A 21,771-nucleotide genomic window follows, 5' to 3' on the forward strand; every position below is an offset into this window, starting at 1 on the left:
AAGTAGTCCATAAATCAAATCACATTTTATTGGTCACATACACATATTTAGCAGATTGCGGATGTAGCGAAATGCTTGTGTTCCTAGCTCCATCAGTGGAGTAGTATCTAACAATTCACAACAATACACAAACCTAAAAGTAAAAGAATGGAATTAAGAAATATATAAATATTTGGACGAGCAATGTCGGAGTGGCATTGACTAAAATACAATAGAATAGAATATATGTGTGCCACAATTATTGGCACCCCTTCAGCCAATACTTAGTGCAACCTCCCTTTGCCAAGGTAACAGCTCTGAGTCTTCTCCTATAATGCGTAATGAGGTTGGAGAACACATGGCAAGGGATCTGAGACCATTCAGAATCTCTCAGAATCCATCAGATTCCGAGGTCCACGCTTGTGGACTCTCCTCTTCAGCTCATCCCACCGATTTTCTATGGGGTTTAGGTCAGGGGACTTGGATGGCCATGGCAAAACCTTGATTCTGTGGTCAGTGAACCATTTGTGTGTTGATGTTGAGGTGTGCTTTGGATCATTGTCCTGCTGGAAGATCCAACCACGGCCCAGTTTAAGCTTCCTAGCAGAGGCAGTCAGGTTTTGAGTTATATCTGCTGGTACTTGATGGAGTCCATGATACAATGTATCCTAACAAGTCCAGGGCCTTTGGAAGCAAAACAGCCCCACAACATCAAAGATCCACCACCATACTTCACAGTGGGGATGAGGTACTTTTCTGCATGGATATCTTTCTGTCTACGCCAAACCCACCTCTGGTGTTTGTTTCCAAAAAGCTCTATTTTGGTCTCATCTGACCATAGAACCCGGTCCCATTGAAAGTTCCAGTAACGTTTGGCATACTGTAGGCGCTTGAGTTTGTTGTTTGATGACAGCAAAGGCTTTTTTATGGCAACCCTCTCAAACAACTTGTGGTTATGTAGGTGGCGTCTGATCGTAGTTTGAGACTTTCTGACCCCAAGACCCAACTAACGTCTGCCATTCTCCAGCCGTGATCGTTGGAGATTTTTTGGCCACTCGAACCATCTTCCTCACTGTGTGTGGGGTCAATCTAGACACACGTCCTTTTCCAGGCCGATTGTTAACATCTGTAGTTGTTTTAAACTTCTTAATTATTGCCCTGATAGTGGAAATGGGCATTTTTAACTGTTGAGGTATGTTCTTATAGCCATTTCCTGATTTGTGCAGCTCAACAACTTTTTGTCGCACATCACTACTGTATTCTCGGGTCTTTCCCATAGTGATTGATAACTATGGGAACTTGGCCTGTGTGTCACATCGTATTTATACCCCAGTGAAACAGGAAGTCATGGCTTACCACTTAAGTGTTCCTAATCACTCAGGCAAACTTAAAAACATTAAAAAATGAATGGGAATAAACTTCAGTTAGATTTTACTCATAAGAATTTCTAGGCGTGCCAATAATTGTGGCACACATGTTGTTTCGTAGAAAAATATTTATGTATTTTTTCACATTTATTGAAAAAAAAAAATGAAAGGTTCAATTTTTGTGAATATTTTGAATAAAAGACCAAGAGTATAACCCGCAAAGAATACATTTTCACAGCCTGTTTTGCTCATATTTACAAAGGGTGCCAATATTAGTTGAGGGCACTGTACTGTATGAGATGAGTAAAACAGTATGAGAACATTATTAAAGTGACTAGTGTTCCATTATTAAAGTGGCCATCGATTCCATGTCTATGTATATAGGGCAGCAGCCTCTAAGGTGCAGGGTTGAGTAACCGGGTGGTAGCAGGCTAGTCATGGTTATTTAACAGTCTGATGGCCTTGAGAAAGAAGCTGTTTTTCAGTCTCTCGGTCCCAGCTTTGATGCACCTGTACGGATGATAGTGGGGTGAACAGGCCGGTGATTGTCAAGCAAATAACTGTCGGTCTCATGGTAATTTACTGTTAATTAACAATTAGCATCTCCTGGCTTCTACACATAGCCAACAAGCCATTTGAAAAAGTCTAATAAATCCATGTAATATAGCCTACACCTTCCCAATAAATCCATTTTTAATTTTAGACAGGTCTAAAGAAGCATGATATGTAGTCTATTTCTGGAGAAAATAATAGCATACTCTGAGTTGTCCTTATGTTAGGTCCTGATGTGGCTATGCCAAATGGCTGTGGGCTACAATAGTTCATTTAGCTTAGAATTCCGTGGCATTATTTTATAGCATGAAGAATACAATTGAACAAAGCTGAATAAAATATACAGTACCAGTCAAGAGTTTGGACACCTACTCATTCAAGAGTTTTTCTTTATTTTTAATATTTTCTACATTGAGAATAATAGTGAAGACATCAAAACTATGAAATAACACATTTGTACTACAGGTATTGCTCCTGTAGTAACCAAAAAATTGTTAAACAAATCAAAATATATTTTATATTTTTTGATTCTTCAAAGTAGCCACCCTTTGCCTTGACAGCTTTGCACACTCTTGGCATTCTCTCAACCAGCTTCACCTGGAATGCATTTCCAACAGTCTTGAAGGAGTTCCCACATATATCGAGCACTTGTTGGCTGCTTTTCCTTCACTCTGCGGTCCAACTCATCCCAAACCATCTCAATTGGGTTGATGTTGGGTGATTGTGGAGGCCAGGCCATCTGAAGGTGTGTTGTGTCATTGTCCTGCTGAAAAACAAATGATAGTCCCACTAAGCGCAAACCAGATGGGATGGCGTATCGCTGCAGAATGCTGTGGTATCCACGCTGGTTAAGTGTGCCTTGAATTCTAAATAAATCACGGTCACTAGCAAAGCACCCCCACACATCACACTTCCTCCTCCATGCTTCACGGTGGGAACCACACATGCGGAGATCATCTGTTCACCTCTACTCTGCGTCTCACAAAGACACGGCGGTTGGAACCAAAAATCACAAATTTGGACTCCACCGGTCTAATGTCCATTGCTCGTGTTTCTTTGCTTCAAAAGGTTATACAGCTGCACCATCGAGAGCATCCTGACCGGTTGCATCACTGCTGGACAACACCCTGTCGTTCTCTACTAACATCAAGGCGGTGACCCGATCCTGTAGGTTCATGCTCTACAACATTCGCAGAGTACGACCCTGCCTCACACAGGAAGCGGCGCAGGTCCTAATCCAGGCACTTGTCATCTCCCGTCTGGATTACTGCAACTCGCTGTTGGCTGGGCTCCCTGCCTGTGCCATTAAACCCCTACAACTCATCCAGAACGCCGCAGCCCGTCTGGTGTTCAACCTTCCCAAGTTCTCTCACGTCACCCCGCTCCTCCGCTCTCTCCACTGGCTTCCTGTTGAAGCGCGCATCCGCTACAAGACCATGGTGCTTGCCTACGGAGCTGTGAGGGGAACGGCACCTCCATACCTTCAGGCTCTGATCAGGCCCTACACCCAAACAAGGGCACTGCCTTCATCCACCTCTGGCCTGCTGGCCCCCCTACCTCTGAGGAAGCACAGTTCCCGCTCAGCCCAGTCAAAACTGTTCGCTGCTCTGGCACCCCAATGGTGGAACAAGCTCCCTCACGACGCCAGGACAGCGGAGTCAATCACCACCTTCCGGAGACACCTGAAACCCCACCTCTTTAAGGAATACCTAGGATAGGATAAAGTAATCCTTCTAACTCCCCTTTAAAAGATTTAGATGCACTATTGTAAAGTGGTTGTTCCACTGGATATCATAAGGTGAATCCACCAATTTGTAAGTCGCTCTGGATAAGAGCGTCTGCTAAATGACTTAAATGGTATGGCAACTGCTCGGCATCCGACCGTAAGGCGTTACAGAGGATAGTGTGTACGGCCCAGTACATCACTGGGGCCAAGCTTCCTGCCATCCAGGACCTATAAACTAGGTGGTGTCAGAGGAAGGCTCCTGTCACCCAAGTCATAGACTGTTCTTTCTGCTATTGCTCGGCAAGCGGAACCAGAGCTCCAAGTGTAGGTCCAAAAGGCTCCTTAACAGCTTCTACCCCGAATCCATAAGACTGCTGAAAAATGTATTAAATAGCCACCCGGACTATTTACATTGACACCCCCCCAGCGTTTGTCTTTACACTGCTGCTACTCACTGTTTATTATCTATGCATAGTCACTTTACCCCTACCTACATGTACAAATTACCTCGACTAACCTGTAGCCCCGCATATTTACTCGGTACCGGTACCCGCTGCATATAGCCTCGTTATTGTTATTTTATTGTGATACTTTTTATTTTTTAAATTATTTTAATTTATTTTGTGAATATTTTCTTGAACTGTAATGTTGGTTAAGTGCTTGTAAGTAAGAATTTCACCATAAGGTCTACACCTGTTTTATTCGGCGGATGTGACCAATAACATTTGATTTGATCCTTGCTTCAGGTTCTGAGCTACAGGCAGTTAGATTTGGGTATGTCATTTTAGGCGGAAATTGAGATGAAGGGTCCTATTCAGAAGAGGCTAATAGCCACCGTGGGAACTACACCCCCTATACACTTCCCGATGAACTCAAGTCACCGTGTCCGTGTATACGTCAACATTATTCTCAGAAGCTACCCAGAACATATCTCAGTCCGCAAGAATTTAGAGAAATGGGTGCCAATTTGGGCTGCGGTCCCCATCAATAATGGAATCGCCTCCTCAGAGAGAGAGCAGAAGTACTGTGCGTGTTTTGAGTGTTTGAGTGTCTGTGACTCACCATAGCCGTGCGACCTCTTCATGTGCAGCTTCATGTTGCTCTTCTGTGTGAAGCTGACGCTGCAGATTTCACACTTGTAGGGCTTCTCCCCTGTGTGTTTGACCGTGTGTACCTGTAGGGCACTCTTTTGGTTGAAGGCCTTGTCACACTGGGAACACTTAAAGGGACGCTCACCTGCACAAACACAGATAGACACCTTCTCAAGACTTTAAATGAGTACAAAAGGTTACTTGCTTGCAAATGGCGGTGCAATTCGCCGGATGAATACAAAACACACATTCTAATTCAATCTTGTGTGCGGTGAAGGCAATAAAAAGTTGTCTCACACTAAGATAAGTTTGAAATACGGAACAGAAGTACTTCGAAAAAGTGAATGCGCTTACAGTAATTGATGAGTTGCAGTATATTGCGGCAAGCATTAGCAATTTACATCCAATTTAATAACATTTTTATAACAAATTAAAGGCCTTGTCAGCTTACATTATCTGCTGAAAGATGTGAACCGCTGGCAAAGTGTAAATCAGATTTACCAATATAACTTGTAGCCTACTGTGCCAATCAGAATAATGGCGTTGCCAGGAGATGCCTCCCATTTAAAAAGGATATGTCCTTTAGAATAATCGTGGAACATAATGACCTGCCATAATTGGGACCATTACAGTGAAAATACACTGACTTATTTGACTGAAATTAAGGAGACCTGTTATGTCTGCAACTAAGTCCATGGCCATTACTTAAGTACCTCTGCCTCAATCTAAACCATGAAAAACTGCACTGTGAGAAAACAGCCACACAATTTGTTGAAGACGATGGAGAGTAAAACCAATTTCCAGTACGAAGAGGCCCCCCGTTAGCTTAAAGATGGGCTAAAAACAACGGTTGTGATGCTTTTCTCTTGCTGATGTAACACTAGCAAGCTAGGCTGTCATTACATGTCGTGTGTACAAGCTCCCTTACAGTCTCTCCTGCTGGGGACGATAAGTGGTAAGACAGGACCCCCCCCCCCCCCCCCACACCGGTTCAGCTGCCCCAGTGGGCCCTTCAACACACACCATTACAGTAATCTCACCCTGGCCTGCCACTGACACAGCCATTGAGTGGGTGGCCATAAGAGTAGGCAGTAAGTACCAACGAGTCAAAACGTTCAAGTCGCACTTCACCTTAATACTTACCTCTACAGAACAAAAGGCCACAATTCAAAAGAAGCAAAGGCGCATCCCACTTCGTCGTGTCGGGTTGTGTTAAATTCACATTAGGAGAGAACATGATTGATGTGCTCTGAAGAAGTGAATTTGTCATTTTGCCATTGAGGCATATACATTAAATCATTTCCCTAAGGTCTTTGAAGTGTCCCAAATGCCTGATGGAAGGTCATTCTAGTCGAGGACTCGGATGGCAACTTCATTCATATGCTACATTTTCACTTTCGCTCCTTCGAGGCTGGGCTGTACAATAGTTCTAAATAGAATACTAGTCAGAGATTTATTCGAGTGAGCGTTGTGTGCGGGCGCGTGCGGGATTACCTGTGTGTGTGCGGTTGTGTCTCTCTAGTTGGCTGGGCTTGGCGAAGGCTTTATCACAGGAGGAGCATTTGAAGAACTTGGGCCTTTGGGAGCCCAGTGAGGGTCCTCGCTGGTGGACACGCTCGTGCTCCTGTAGGAGAAAGAGGTCAGAGGTCCCGGGGACAGAAAATGTGAAACAGAGCAAATATGTTACAAAAAAAAAAAAAAAAAAACAATTTGCACGAGAACTGGCCGGCCAATTGCGCCAGCGTACACTTAAAACCATCGGAAACCCTAAAGTCTATTGACGAACCATCCCCCCAAAAATAAAGAAATCTAATGCAGAACCATCCAGAAACCACCGATTCTAATGATGAACCATCCAGAAACCCCAAAGTCTACTGACAAACCATCAAGAAACTCCAATATTTGACAAAATGACGAAGTATCAAGAAACTCCGAAGTCGAATGAAAAAGACAGAAGAAAACTCCTGTCTAGTCATGAACAAAGAAACAAGAAGGCCGGTCTCGTCATAGGATAGTGTGATGAATGAAAAGGATAGCATAGTAGCCCCGATAACTTTTTTCTTGATCTTAAACGCTATCAGCAACTGAACGTTTCTAAAAGAACTTTCTCTGCATGTCCCCAGAGTCATAGGAAAGTCTGAGCAAGCAAACCAACTACACAGACAAACAAGTGTGAGGGTGTGTGTGCGTATGAACATGCGCCCAAACCTTTGGTCTGGCGGGCCAAATGTTGTCCAGGGTGAAGTTTGGCCTGCGGGCCTCACTTTGAGCAGCCCTGGTATTGACCTTTAAATAAAAGCTACTCAACTCCTTAACATTATTGCTAAAAGTACTGGTATCTCCCACTTAACTATTGCTGAAAGTACTGGTCTCTCCCACTTAACTATTGCTGAAAGTACTGGTATCTCCCGCTTAACTATTGCTGAAAGTGTTGCCATTTGTCTCTCTCCATCGCTAAATTACATCATGAACCCAGCAACAGTTTGTAAAGTGGAGAAATAAAACAAAACATGAATTAATCATTCTCTAATCTCGGACACCCAGAACTAAAATCTGTTGCGTAATTGCATCAAATGCTTAATAAGCTTAATGTACTAACAAAGCATCCACCCCTCTAAACGGAAACTCAAGCCAGTTTCAGGGAAGTGTATGGGCCAAATGTCCCCTCTGGGGTTACATGGGACTGCTGATTAGCACGGAACAGGCTTTGATACGGTTCTAGCCGTGCTCCACCGACCCAAAGGAGCATTGAATTCCGTAAAGGAGATGAGGAAAGCTTTTGGGAGCAGGATGAGCAAGAAATGAGGGGGGCGTCACTGAGCCAGAGAAGATATAGAAGTATCTTAACACACACGAACGCTCTCTGAATGACGCACAATCAAACACACATCTAATATGCTCTCTCTCTTGTTCATACACATGGACACAGACACACCATCAGGGGATCACACGTGTCATATCAGGTAAAGACAGACACACACGCACAGCCCGCACACACGCACAGCCCACACACACAGCCCACACACACACACACAGCCAAAGATAGAGGAGGACGTTGAGGAGTTGCAGAACAGCATGGCTCTCAGGCTGGATGAGAGCAGCTTGTAGGGGGCTGATCTCTGCATATTGACCCACAAATTAGGTCAAGCTCCGGCCTCTCCTCAATGCTTCCCACTGTTTACGTGCTGGAGTGGAGCTATTAAATGGAGAGCCTCTCTGCAGCCTTATCCTCATGAGTAGATTACGACAGCATTGTCAGAGGAGAAAAAGTGTGCACTCAGCTGTGCACTCACTTTTACCTCTCGCTCCTTCCGGGGCTTATTACTCTGTCAGGAGGCAGAAGGCGTTTGGGACACAGAGGGAAGAGTGACAGTTGGTGTATCGTTTTTACGAGACCCCGTCAGAAACTGAAGCAGCAGAAGAAAAGGTTTCAGTCATTGTGCTCAGGTCCTCTAAGGCGATTATGTTTATACTCCCCTGAATGCTGAGAAACCCTCAGCCGTTTGACTCCTGTAACCCACTCCTAACCCCGTCCCACCGCCCAGAACACACTCAAGAGTACTCAGAGCTGGCCCTACAGGAAACGATTATCCAGAGTTTAACACTGCTCTGAGGGCAAGACAGGGCAACTACTATCATGGAATGGAAGGAATACATACAACATATAAATGTGCTGTAGTGTGTGTGTGTGTGTGTGTGTCTGCCCAGGCCTACGGTGCTTTTTTTTGCCACACACTCCGCAAACTTGACAGTGTTCCATGCTATAGTCCAGTCTCCAGTGTGTGTTGGTGACTGTGTGTCTGTCCGTGCTTACCTTTAAGTGAGTAGCTCTTTTGAAGGCCTTGCCACACACTCTGCAGACATGGCACCGGTCCTTGCCGTGGGCCTGCCTGCAGTGGCGCCGCAGCGTGTTGGCACTCTGACACACCTGATCGCAGTAGAAACACTGGTTCTGCTTCTGGTTCTCCCTCTGGTCCTCCTTCCCCACCGCCTGGCCCTCCTCTGACAACTGGTTTCAACACAACACACACATTATCCTACCCACCACCCGGTCCTTCTTAGACATCGGTTAACAACACAACACACGTACAGGTACACGCGCACACACACGCACAGTGACTGACTGACCCTGTATACATTGTCAGGTTGTCCCTCAGCGGCCTGGGGGTGATGACTGATCAGTATGACCTGCTGGGTGGAGCCGACCTGTTGTCCTGAGAGATCCTGGTCACTGAGCACAGTTTGGTACTGCTGACTCTATGGAGAGAAGATACTCACTGTTACTGTGTGTGCGTGCGTGTGTAACACGTTTTACTATACTTGTGAGTACCAGAAGTCCTCGCAAGAATAGTAAACCAACCAAAATTCAGAGAAATGGTCCTCACTTGTAAAAAGTATATTTTAGACTTTTGTTTAGATTTAGGGTTAGAGTTAAGGTTAGTGTTTAGGGAAAATGTGATTTTGAATGGGAATCAATTGTTTTTCAGAGTGGTTACCTGTGTATGTGTGTGTGTGCGAATGTGTATGTGCATGATTGTGTGTGTGTTTCAGAGTCGTTACCTGTGCGTTGAAGTTGAGCGTGAATTGAGGTTGAGCGTCCAGCATACCCTGTGTGTCTGCCAGTGTGAGAGTGACGCTGCCGTCGCTGGCCATGCTTGATGATGACATCACTAGGCTCTGGGAACCAGCCGTCTGCGATAGGGAGGTGCTAGGCGGCAGGCTGGTGACTGACAGGAGAGACAGGAAGTAGGTGAGAATTTAACTTGACAGAAATACTTGCGAGATTTTAAAAAGCCATTTTTGTGCCATGACATTGAAAATGAATTGGCAATGCATTTTCAAATGGGTAGAATGATGCACTGTGGCATATGATAATCGCAAGGAGAGCAAGCCAGCGGAAATTGACTGGGAGTGGATTGGGCAGATGCCTGAAAACGACACATGAACAGCAAATACGTGAAAAAAAAAAGGACATTTTATGAGAAGTCATCAGATAATTTACTTCTTCTCTGCGGTATCATTTAAAATTGTGATGTGACAGTGTCAAGGGAAATTAGGCCTAGCAGCTTTCCCACACTCACCACTACAAGGAATCTTGGCAACTATGTTCCACAGTGTAAAAAATGTGAAAGGCCAAGAACCCCTTAGGCCTAAACCTCAACTAAATCTTGTAATGAATTATGTGGAAATTGAGCAAGTTGAGGTGACTAAACTGCTTGGAGTAACTCTGGATTGTAAAACAGTCGTGGTCAAAACATGTTGATACAACAGTAGCTAAGATGGGGAGAAGTCTGTCTATAATCTTAACAACACTATCAACAAGGCAGGTCCTACAGGCCCTGGTTTTGTCGCACCTGGACTACTGTTCAGTCGTGTGGTCAAGTGCCACAAAGAGGGACGTTGGAAAATTACAATTGGCTCAGAACAGGGCAGCACGGCTGGCCCTTAAATGTACACAGAGAGCTAACAATGATATGCCTTTCAATCTCTCATGGCTCAAAGTGGAGGAGAGATTGACTTCATCACTACTTGTTTTTGTAAGAAATGTTGACATGCTGATTGCACCGAGGTGTCCGTTTAAACTACTGGCACACAGCTAGGACACCCATGCATACCCCACAAGACATGCCACCGGAGGTCTCTTCACAATCCTCACAGTCCTACATAGAGCGATGGTTACATGGAACTCTATTCCACATCAGGTAACTGACACAAGCAGTAGAATCAGATTTTTTCAAAACAGATAAAAATACACCTTATGGAACAGCGGGGACTGTGAAGAGATACAAACAGACGGGAACAGACACGCACACAAGTATATTGTTGTACGGTGGGATTATACGTTTTGATCTGTAGATATGTAGTGGTGTAATGTTATATGATGTACTGTTCCATCTTTTGTTTTATGCGTGACGTAAGTGCCTTAATGTGTTTGGACCCCAGGAAGAATAGCTGCTGCCTTGGCATACAAATACACAATTCCACCCAACCAAAGCTTTACTATCGTCTCATCCTTTCATAATATCCTCTCGATTAGATGACTCACCGTTGTTAAATAAGAACACATTTGTAAAATGACCAAACTCCTCTCAACGCCTATTCATTGTTTGTCACAGAACGTTGTCCGCTTGAGTTGAGAGGAGAGCGATGTCGACGGCTCAGAGAAGTTGACGAAACTCCACAAGTGATGAGCGTTGAGAGGTACTGCAATCAGTGTGTTAATTGACCCATCTCTCCCGCTGAACAAATCACTCAACACACTTTATGTCACAGGCCCTTCGCTGTGCGCACAACGGGTGAGTAGATGCAAACATACACACACAGCAGTCAGTGCTGCTGCCAATCCTTACCAGTCATGCCCGCGTTGCTCTGAGGTAGAAGGTGGTCATTGCCAATGGTGAGGGTGGCACCTGTGGTTTGGTGGGATCCCAGCCTGATCCCGCCAATCATCTCTCCGCCACCATGGGTGCTGTGCTGCTGGAGGAGGTCTTGACCTTCAGGAAGAGAGAAAATACATTTGATCTCCAGCCCACAGTGACGTGACTAAATGATCTTCCCCCGCCCCTTTTTGCTCTTTCTATGTCTGCAGTCTTCATCTCTCCGTTTTTGGCTTTGTTTACATTCATGCAAATTCTGGTAACAGAATGACGGCATAAGAAGCACAAACCAGCATTCTGTTAGCAAACTTTGCATCTGCACTGTTCGTCAAGTAAATGTGTTTTGGGATTTTTTTCTGTGGAAATTGTTAAAAGTAGCACTTATGCATAGAGTTGTATGTTTAACTTTGAAATCATTGGTTTTCGTTTGGCATAAAACCTTTTTTTTAGTCTCAGCATCACTCGGCTACCGTGAAATTGCCCCTCTGTGATGAAGCACTTTAAATGACATTTTACGACTTAAATTTAATTCCCGGGCAGAGTGGAGGGGAACTGATTCTGAGCTGGATATAGGTATCCCGGATTAAGTTTTGGGTATTGTAGAAGGATGTTTGAGTGTGTATGCATCAGAGTGCCTGTGAGTGTGTGACTGTGTGTGTGTGTCCAGTATGTCAACTGACACACAAACACCTAACTTACATTTTTGTGGAATGTGAGTGCCACAATGACATATTTGGGAGAATAGGAGAGGAGAATTCTATTCATACATATTTTGTGTATATCACGACGAAGTATCCTTGAAGCGCTGTTGACGCATCTGTACAGTATACCAATTATAGTCTCATGAAAAGATGTGTTACTGACCTTTTTATCCGTACAATCACTTTGTTGAATTAAGGTGAAGAGAAAAATAGATGATTGTGCTCCTGTGAGCCAGCTTGTTTAGCTGTCACGTGTGTGTGTGTGTGTGTGTGTGGGCATGAGCGAGTGAGTGCCTATGGTGAGTGTCTGCTTGTGAGCATGTTTGTCTGTAGCTGCGTGTGTGTGTGTTTTCCCAAAGTGTGCACTGTGTACGATATGTAACTTTTTGGGCAACCCGACCAAATTCACATAAGAATGTGTGTTATAGATATGTCATTCTCATTGAAAGCAAGCCTAAGAAGCGGTAGATCTGTTCTATGTGCCCCTCTTCTATGGTTCCCTTTCTTAAGTTTAGTTTTTGAGTCTTTTACTTTCGGTTTTGCACACTAGCTTCAAACAGATGAAAATAGAAAAAAAGTGGTTATGGAAAATATATTTCTCAGCGGTTTAGATGATACAATGATTTGCTACACTATACTTGCTTGTTTTGTCGCATAAACTGACATTAAGTCAACCAGGAAATGTCAGAGCAATTACTGCCTAGTGCATCTTTAAAAGCATATTGGATTGGTGCAAGCATTAGCTGGAGAGTTTCCTTCTTTGTTAAATCCATGATGGGGAGCGTGCAAGTGTACACTTTGGAAGAAGTATGGAGAATATGGACAGATCATTTGTGGGTGTCTACCTGATATGGTGAGTGTGATCTCCTGGGGGTGGTTGCCTGCAGCAGTGTTGCCCCCAGCAGCAGCGTTGGCCTGGGCCTGGGCATGAGCTAGAGCCTGGGTGAGGCTGGAGTTGTTGATGGTCAGGGTGATCTCCTGAGCACCATGAGCCCCACTGGACACCAGGCCTGGAGCACTCATCACATGGCTCAGGTCCTGATGAGAACCTAAAGGGGGAAGGAGAGAAAACAGGGAGATACAGAAGCCATCATTAACTAATTGACTCTCTTCACTTCTATCATTCCTCTCTTTTTTCCCCTCCTATCCTCTCCCCTTTTCATCCCTCCTCTCCTTATCCCTCTTTTACTCCCTCCATCTATTCTCTCCTCTCCTCTCTCCCCGTCCCTCCCTCCTTCTCCCATGGCTTAGGCTGACACCCTATGCCGTCAAAGTAGGTCCAGCTGGTGTGAAAGCATGGCTGTGGAACAAACTCATTGTGACAGTTTCCTCAAGGTGGGGCCACACATCACATACCACTCATATCAACAACAGAAAGCTGTGGAGCCCAAAGGAGAGGAGAGGATATGAGTAGAAGAGACACCGTCAGCTGCATACAGTTATTTAAGAAACACTTTAGTGAAACATCTATCGAGTTTGGCTGCAAGGAAGCAAAAAGGATTCGGTGTCTTCGAGGAAAATCCAGAATTTCATGAATAATTCTGAGTGATAATGACCACGTTTACATGCACACCAATATCCTGTTATTATACTCAATACTCAAGTATTCTGTTTTTGAGTTGATGCATATAAACATCATATCCCGTGTACAATAACCCGAAAAAGCTTCCATCCCGGTTATGAGAAACCCGGAAAAAGATGCCTGGGATATGCAGATCGAAGACGAGATACTGTGGCATGTAAAAATCTTAGCCCGTTTAAATGTTCTTTTTGCGGTCTGCGCAGGCTGAGTTCTGCTTTTCATGGCTGTTGTGTGATGTTTTCATCTGATTGTCAAACAAATCACTTCAAAAAGTAGGCTCCCTGTGCAGTTCCATCCACCACAATATATATATATATATAAATATATATATTTTTTTATTCTGCTTATAATTTCCGACATTTGGTAAGCCATATTATAATTTCCGACATTTGGTAAGCCATATTATAATTTCCGACATTTGGTAAGCCATATTATAATTCCCGACATTTGGTAAGCCATATTATAATTCCCGACATTTGGTAAGCCATATTATAATTCCCGACATTTGGTAAGCCATATTATAATTCCCGACATTTGGTAAGCCATATTATAATTTCCGACATTTGGTAAGCCATATTATAATTCCCGACATTTGGTAAGCCATATTATAATTTCCGACATTTGGTAGGCCATATTATAATTTCCGACATTTGATAAGCCATATTATAATTTCCGACATTTGATAAGCCATATTATAATTCCCGACATTTGGTAGTCCATTTGTCAACTAAAGTTTGATACATGCAGCTTCTCTTCTGTCATAACTTGGTGCCCCAGAAGATGAAATAAAGTAGTGCTCACCAGAATAATGTCTTACGTCGATAGAATGAATGCAGTAGTAATGTAGTAAACACCTGTAAAGTTGTCGGTTTCGTTTAGGGACCGGGCAGAAAGCGCAATAACTCCAAAACAGTCCTGTGCAAAATGTCCAAATGTTATCAGTTTGACCGGTTTTAAGGAAATTAAAAGCTGAGAAAATTACGAAACACATTTATGAAAAGACTTCTGTTTGTCCTGCTTGCATAACAGTGTCAAATATAACACATTACACACGCAGTCACATTTTCTCAAGAGATGCTGAAAGAAAGAATTCAAATTTCTCCACTCCTGTTCGAGACAAAATTGACATTTGTTGTATAATTTCACTGCCAGAAATGCAACATTCTGCAGCATTTAAAATGATATTACCCTACATGTGAAAGGTTAGAAGCCAAAGTCAGTGTCAATGTTTGAGTTACTATTCGACTTAACCCATATGACCTTAAAATGAGAAACATTCTGTTTATTCATGGTTACAGGGATAAGACCTTAAGCGGGATATGAACTACTATCTGGAATACTGTGCGCATGTAAACGTGGCCAATGTTAGTATAGGAATGCATATGAGAGGTATGGGGGAGAAGATGGGAGTACCATGCACCTGTGTTGTCACAGAAAATGTATGCATCCGCTGAAGGAACAGGTACATTGAGGAGGGAGAAAATGTGTAAATCGAAAAGGCACCACAGTTTTTGCTTTGTACAGAAAATGCTCCATCTTGAAAAAGGTGAATGCTGACATGCACAATGCTTTGGGATTGTAATGGACTAATAAACATAACCAACTGACATTTACTCTTGAGGTGCTGACCTGTTGCACCCTCGACAACTGCTGTGATTATTATTATTTGACCATGCTGGTCATTTATGAACATTTGAACATCTTGGCCATGTTCTGTTATAATCTCCACCCGGCACAACCATAAGAGGACTGGCCACCCCTCATAGCCTGGTTCCTCTCTAGGTTTCTTCCTTGGTTTTGGCCTTTCTAGGGAGTTTTTCCTAGCCACCGTGCTTCTACACCTGCATTGCTTGCTGTTTGGGGTTTTAGGCTGGGTTTTTCTGTACAACACTTTGAGATATCAGCTGATGTAGGAAGGGCTATATAAATACATTTGATTTGAATTTGATTTGATAACACAAGTGAACTTTCCGAGGGAACTACCCCTTCAATTCTCCTGAGTGATCATGTTAGTATAGGAACAGAAATACAAAATTCTGGGGTGAAGACGGGACCACCATGCACCTGTGATGTCGTGCTCGCCAAGGCTGCCCATGGTGATGTGGCCGGGGCCGATAGCGGGGGGCTGCAGGGCCAGGCTGGTGAGCGGGTGCAGGACCACATTGGAGCCGGACGCCGAGGGGTCTCCCGTGGCCATGAGGTGGGCACCAGGGTGGCTGGTCAGGCCTCCGTCTCCTGTCAGGGCGTGGGAGAGGAGACCTCCCTGCTGGAGGATGGCTGGGTCAATCTGGAGGGGATGGGAGAATACCAATGAGTCAACACAAGAGAGGGGTGGGGGTAGAGAGAGAGAGAGAGAGAGAGAGACAAAGAGAGAGGTGAAAAGAGAGCGAGAGGGGAGCAGAGGAGTTAGGACAGATGATGAAAAAGAGGGAACAAAGGGAGAAGGAGAGGTGGAGCAAAGGAGAGAGAGGAAAGAGAGAGGGTGAGAAGTAGGTGACACTGGCAGTGACACACACACACACACACCCCTCATTACCTGCAGTGTGATGTTGTTGATGTTGCTGGAGTCGATGCCAGAGATCTGGACGTTGGGACACACTAGGTTGGCAGAGGTAAGCTGAAGGTGGATGCCCTCCAGAGTAGCCAGACCCTCCGACAGAGACACTGTCAGGTCACCACCCGCTACAATACAATCACAAAACCACACCATTAGATTAGAAGACCTTTATTGCCCCAAGCTTGGATAATTCGATTTGCATTTTAAGTTTCACAACATCAGTAAGGCACAAAATGTCATCAAGTTTATACACAACACAACATATAAAAAGCAGACTCCCATTCTGTGATATTTATAGACATTTTCTATCATTTAAATGAATGACAAACACCCATCTATTCTGGAAGAATGGCACTTAGAAATGCATGATGAGCCCAATTCAACTGTCTAGACTAAACCCACCATAAACCAAAATATAAGGTGTGGGACTTTGAGAAATAACTTTAATTATTTAATTTAATGCAGATTCACGTAATAAAAAACGAATGGTAATAATTCTGATTTTTCTGTGTTTGCTCAATGTGCCTTCTGTCTGCTCAAACAGATAAGAGTGGCGGCTCAAAGCAACTTATCATCCAATGGGGCATCTTCGAGCTACATGCGGAGAGCGAGAGAGGCTGCCAGTAGCACCCCGAGTTGTGTGCCAGCAATGAGCACGGTGTGTGGAAGCCATTTCTAAGTCATTTCGAATCCCTACTAGATTCTCGAACAGCGCTGTGAGGGGAATTCATTTCATGGCTGCTTTTTTGGATGGCTTCCCCCTCGCCGCCAGTTTGAACAAACGACAGATTAGAGGTGAAGTGAGCCAGAGTTCAGTCAAAACATTCCAACTCTTAAGTGTTGATGCTTTTCAGACTCCACAACTGTTGTTTCAGACTCCTTATTCCGTCCTAGTCTGTAGAGCTAACCAACAGATACGTCATACTGTAGCTGAAGCCTAGAATGTCTTAATAAATTGGACTGAAAAAATATTTATTTTCCATGAGATGGAAACTTGTCTTTGACATGAGGCTCACACCAGGAAAACTACAGGAAAAGTGCTTTCAATATTTGCAGAACATTGGTCTTGCTTTTGAACCAGGCGTGAAAGACGTTGCCTGGCTACCCAGACTCCTTGCTCCAGCCAAATACTACACCACGCCAATGGACGTTAGTTTCTTCTCCACAATGAGTCTGGATCGGAGTGCCTCCTCGACCCCTCACCGAATTCAAACACATTCGGGCCGTCTTATTGGTCCAGAAACCAATGGGTTGGGCCAGAGCCAGAACACAAGTTGGTAAAGCGTCAGTTTGGAAAATTGTCATTGGCGTTGATACTCTGATTGGTTAAAGATGATCCAATCGCTGATTACTTTGTTTTGTACAACACCCCTCCGTGCCCCTCTTCACCACAAACAATTTCAATGATGGCAGTCTCAGACTAAAGTATGTAGTGAACGACAGAGCAGTGGAATAATTTAGTGTGAGTCATCAGGCTATGAAAGACAAGCATGTCCTCCTAAAGTATGAATACTTTTGCCATTTTACTGGACTAAACTATTTGACCTCACTCTCAATTCCCTGAAATCCCAGAATATGACAACAGTGACAGTTCTGCCTGGAAATGAGACAGAGCAGGCAAAACAGTTGAAATGACACTGTTGCAACCTGAAACTGGTTGAAATGACGACAGTATGACGTCATTTCGATGTAATGTCCCACAATGTCCAGCTCTATTTTCTCGCAATATCCAGCTCTCATCCTCCCTCTCCCAGTGTATCTGTGCATCTACAGCCAAACACACCTAGTGCAGAATAGGCAGGTTGTGGTGTGCAGTGATGAAGCACCCCTTAGCACTAAGCATGCAAGGCCTCAGGCCTAGTGATATGACACTAGCCCAGTAGCTGTAAACACCAGTCATTAGCTCTTCCTGGCTGGCTACTGAGAACAGACTGTACTTGGACTCAGGTTTCAAACCTCTCCTCTCAGTCTCAAACTATGGTTTGAATGTAGACTAGGCTAGGGCTGACTCTTCAGGTGAAATATGGTTGCTGTGCTTAGCAGCCTTGGGTGCATGCTTCATGTCAATAGTGGAAGGGGTGAGCTAGGCTTGCATAGGGTAATAAGTATTGGCAATAAGAATGAAATAATGATGTGTTTGTGGCAGTGAACGGTTGCGCGAATGTGTGTGTGTGCCAGGGTTGGGGTGAATTCCACCTAAACTCAAGTCAGGAATTGAATTGTATTTATACATTTTATGGAGAGGAACCCATGTGCAATTCAATATATTAATTGAATTGGAATTGACCCCCAACCCTGATGTGAGTGAGTGAAGGAGTGACTGAGTGGGCCCTTACCGGACATGGAGGTAGGCAGGATAGCCTGGCCCACTAGACCTTGCTGCAGCAGGTTCTGGTCAAACTGGCCTGCGAGGACCTGATTGGCTGGGAGGTAAATGTTATGGTCTGTGGTAGTAGCCTGGAGCAGGCCCACAGGGTGCAGGGTCTCTGGGTCAGCCGGGTGCTGCTGCTGGTTCTGGTTACTTCTGGATGATGCCGCTCGCTTGGCCTTCCGACCCTCTGAGCTGGGCCGGTAGTGACACTGGATGTGGGTCTTGCGGTGGCCTGAGGTGCGGAAGCGGAGCTCGCAGAAGGGGCATTTGAAGGGCTTGGAGCCCGTGTGGAGACGCATGTGGACTTTCAGACTCCCTTTGGTGGAAAAGGATGTGTTGCACATGTGACAGTTGAACAGCTTCTGACCTGCAGGGAGAGAACAGAATGATAGCATTGTTAACGGTAGGTTTCTTCTTGTTTTCCCCTATAGTATGTAGCCCTAACAGGGCTTTACTGTGTACCACTAATTCTCATTATTTAACATAGTGGTAGGTTTGGCAATAATGTGGCTGAGGTCTGGGATCGAGTGAGGGCCGCCAGGTTTTTTTTGGAGTGGGTGTTAGGTCCAAAATGTGTATTGTGACTCTAGATTGATGTGAACCAATAAACGTTTGCCAATGACGTCCTGAAACAGAGAGTTTGAATGTCATTGTTCCATTGAAGAACGTTTCGCACCTCCGTTCTGACTGGCTGACAAGACGCCTTTTCCCCGATTTCTCCCCGAGAGTACCAATAAAACGAGTCACTTTTCTAATTACTGCAGTTCCTAAAGTTAATTCAGCCGTCCCTACAGAGAATACTAATCCACAGCTCTTCAACAATAACTTGGATTATTAGACCTACTTAACTAATGCCTGGGCCTTCTCATTAATCATGGAGAGTGAGTGTGTCTGCTCCAGGGTCAGAGTGTCAAACCACAGTAATTACCGAAAGAGAACAAGGTGTGAAGAGATATCTCCTAATATCCCTTGAATAACAAAACTTTTCTGCTGCCATCTTGCGCCGGCGATCAAACCTACAACTCCGTCCCATAAATCATCGGGCACAATTACTCCCCACGGCGCCGTTAGACGATAAGACATGCAAATGAGGCCGATTTAAATTTTGTTTATAATAAATTAGGACTACGTATCCAAGAATTTATAAACTGTTGTTTTTGAGTACGGACCCGCTTTCACTGCATTTACTGATTGATTTACATAATGTAACTCTTAAATCATGGATCAAAGTACACTACACCCACAGAGTTGGACCATATTGAGAACATATTGCAGCTAATGTAGTAACAACCCTAACATCACTTAAACTAATTAACAGGGACAGATCAGCCTACGCTACTCCCACGGTGGCATTTGAACTAACGTTCCCCTCCAACTGTGTTTCCTCTGATCCCTCCCAAGCCCTCTGATCAGATGGAGTGGAAGTACACGCTGTGCACTACACGCTGACCTGTGTGGGTCTTTACGTGGCAGTCCAGGGTGGACTTCACGGTGAAGTTCTTCCCACACTCGTCACACTTGTAAGGACGCTCTCCTGTGTGGATCCGGATATGTCTAGAGAGAGCGAGGGAGGGAGGGAGAGAAAGAGCGAGCGAGCAAGTTACTCATGAACATTCCTGTTAGAATGGAGAGCGTGTCAAGGGAACGCTTTCGGTTAAGTTTCAGAGTCTAAGAATTAATTAAAAGAAGTTAAATTAAAAGAAGATTAATTAAAAGAAGATTAATTAAAAAAAGAAGGTTCACATTCTTTTCATTAAAAAAATACAGTACAACACACAATGCAATTCTCACCTGTGGCCATTCTGATGTTTTCCTACTTTAATTTGGCATGCTTTGTGCTTACCAAGGCTCCCAGGAAATTAAATAACACCTGGATGTCTTCTTTCCTGAATTTGAATCTGCAAGTTTCAGGCACAAGGTCACTGACTCAGCAAAATGGTTAGTTTACTCCCTCTCATAACCTGAGCAGGGATACGTTTATTTTTATATGATGACATTTTTTTGCTGACAAAGCAGAACGTTTTCTATGAGAATGGGTAGCTTGTCAGGGTAACTTGTCTTTGTCAAAAACACGTCAGCTTTCTTGTTTTGATAAAAGAGCACCATGAAATGAAGTGAATACATCTTTGTTGCAGCCATCCCCCTGAGGTGTTGCTGTCATTTCCCCTTGTTTTCGGTAGGCTTAGTGACTCGATAACTATATTAGGCTACTTTTGAAGAGCTTCCGAAATTAAAAGCTAAGCCTATCCCATAAATACTTCAATATGGCCTTGAGTTAGGGCTGGTCGGGGGGGGTCGGGGGGGGTGCTGATTGATGAAGCCATAATGATCATTACTTAAGATCTGACAAGCTCATTACTTAATATCTTAATACCCCAATCTAATATTCCTCACCATTAATTGCAACCAAACTTTTATGGTCCAATAAAACCTTTTCTCTTGGTAGCAGAACAGTTTATGCTCGGATTGCAATGAATGATGGACCAAAATTTCACTAACTAAAAGTTACTGCCCGAAAACACTGCACTAAAGAAATTAGCAGTTGATATGGCACCTCTGTCCATTTCATAGCAGTATTTTTTCTTCTTCTGACAAGATGACTCCATAAAACGCTGGGACAATTCCAGCTGTCAAACTAGATCCTACCTCTCCTCACACAGCTCCGCTCATGTTAAGCGGAGGCATCATTCCTTAAAAGGGGCAATCTGTGATTGCTACGCCCATGATATATACCCATTGATTTTTGAAGAACATCACATGCTTCATGAGCTTAGTTCAACTGTCGTACCCCATCAGAAAGCAAAATCTAACATTGTTTTACTCCAATGTTTGTAAACAATATAGTTGTAAAAAAGAACACTGTATAGCCTCAAAACATTTGCAATATAAATGGTCAGTCCTTGCATCCAAACATCTTTCTTTGAATTTGAGAGTGGTTACATTTCTCCAGCCCCATCACTCAGCCGTCTTACCCAAACAGCGATGGGGGACCGCTGTGTTATTGTTTGAACTGCAGATTGACGCTTTAAGAAACATTTCGCCTGTCACGCACTGTTCACACACCGGTGCAACACTAGTGCCAAACAAGAGGGAAATGAAGAGGGAAACAACTCATTTCTCCAGCGCCTGACGATGACAATCGTTCACAGGGGAGATAAAAAAATTAAATTGGCTGTTTAACAGCTTGTTTGGCGGTGATCTCACGAATGAACTCCCCAGTAAACACGTGTGTGTGTATTGGCAGGTGATAAGCACCCCAATAACACGAACACTGTCAGCCAGCCTGTGAGTGCTGTGGGCTGTGTTAATAACTTCATGTAGGGTCTATTGTGGAGCCTCTCTCAGAGCAGAGGTCTGCAGTGGAAACTGTTGTAGTGACTGGGAGGAGGGCTCTTCTTCTGGGAAAGAGGTTGGGTCAGGGCTGCAGTTTGGAGCCTGTTCAGGGCCCTGTAATTGGGCTCTCTGTGG

General features: G+C 44.1%; 1 protein-coding gene across 2 annotated transcripts in view; it reads right to left on the minus strand.

The window, feature by feature from the left end:
• LOC106605070 (zinc finger protein 236) overlaps positions 1–21,771 on the minus strand; it is a 95,796-nt gene that overhangs the window by 3,955 nt on the left and 70,070 nt on the right. For both annotated transcript variants that reach the window (XM_014200335.3, XM_014200337.3), the window contains exons 21-31: positions 19,754–19,857; positions 18,269–18,670; positions 15,912–16,057; positions 15,440–15,662; positions 12,639–12,842; positions 11,066–11,209; positions 9,276–9,442; positions 8,844–8,972; positions 8,530–8,724; positions 6,210–6,339; positions 4,687–4,860 (exon numbers count right to left, since the gene is read on the minus strand). In XM_014200335.3, coding sequence (XP_014055810.1) covers positions 4,687–4,860; positions 6,210–6,339; positions 8,530–8,724; positions 8,844–8,972; positions 9,276–9,442; positions 11,066–11,209; positions 12,639–12,842; positions 15,440–15,662; positions 15,912–16,057; positions 18,269–18,670; positions 19,754–19,857 — 2,018 coding nt within the window. The remainder of the gene's footprint in view (positions 1–4,686; positions 4,861–6,209; positions 6,340–8,529; positions 8,725–8,843; positions 8,973–9,275; positions 9,443–11,065; positions 11,210–12,638; positions 12,843–15,439; positions 15,663–15,911; positions 16,058–18,268; positions 18,671–19,753; positions 19,858–21,771) is intronic.

This window comes from Salmo salar, chromosome 05 (genome assembly GCF_965601325.2).
Source record: "Salmo salar chromosome 05, fSalSal1, whole genome shotgun sequence".
Taxonomy (NCBI): Eukaryota; Metazoa; Chordata; class Actinopteri; order Salmoniformes; family Salmonidae; genus Salmo; species Salmo salar.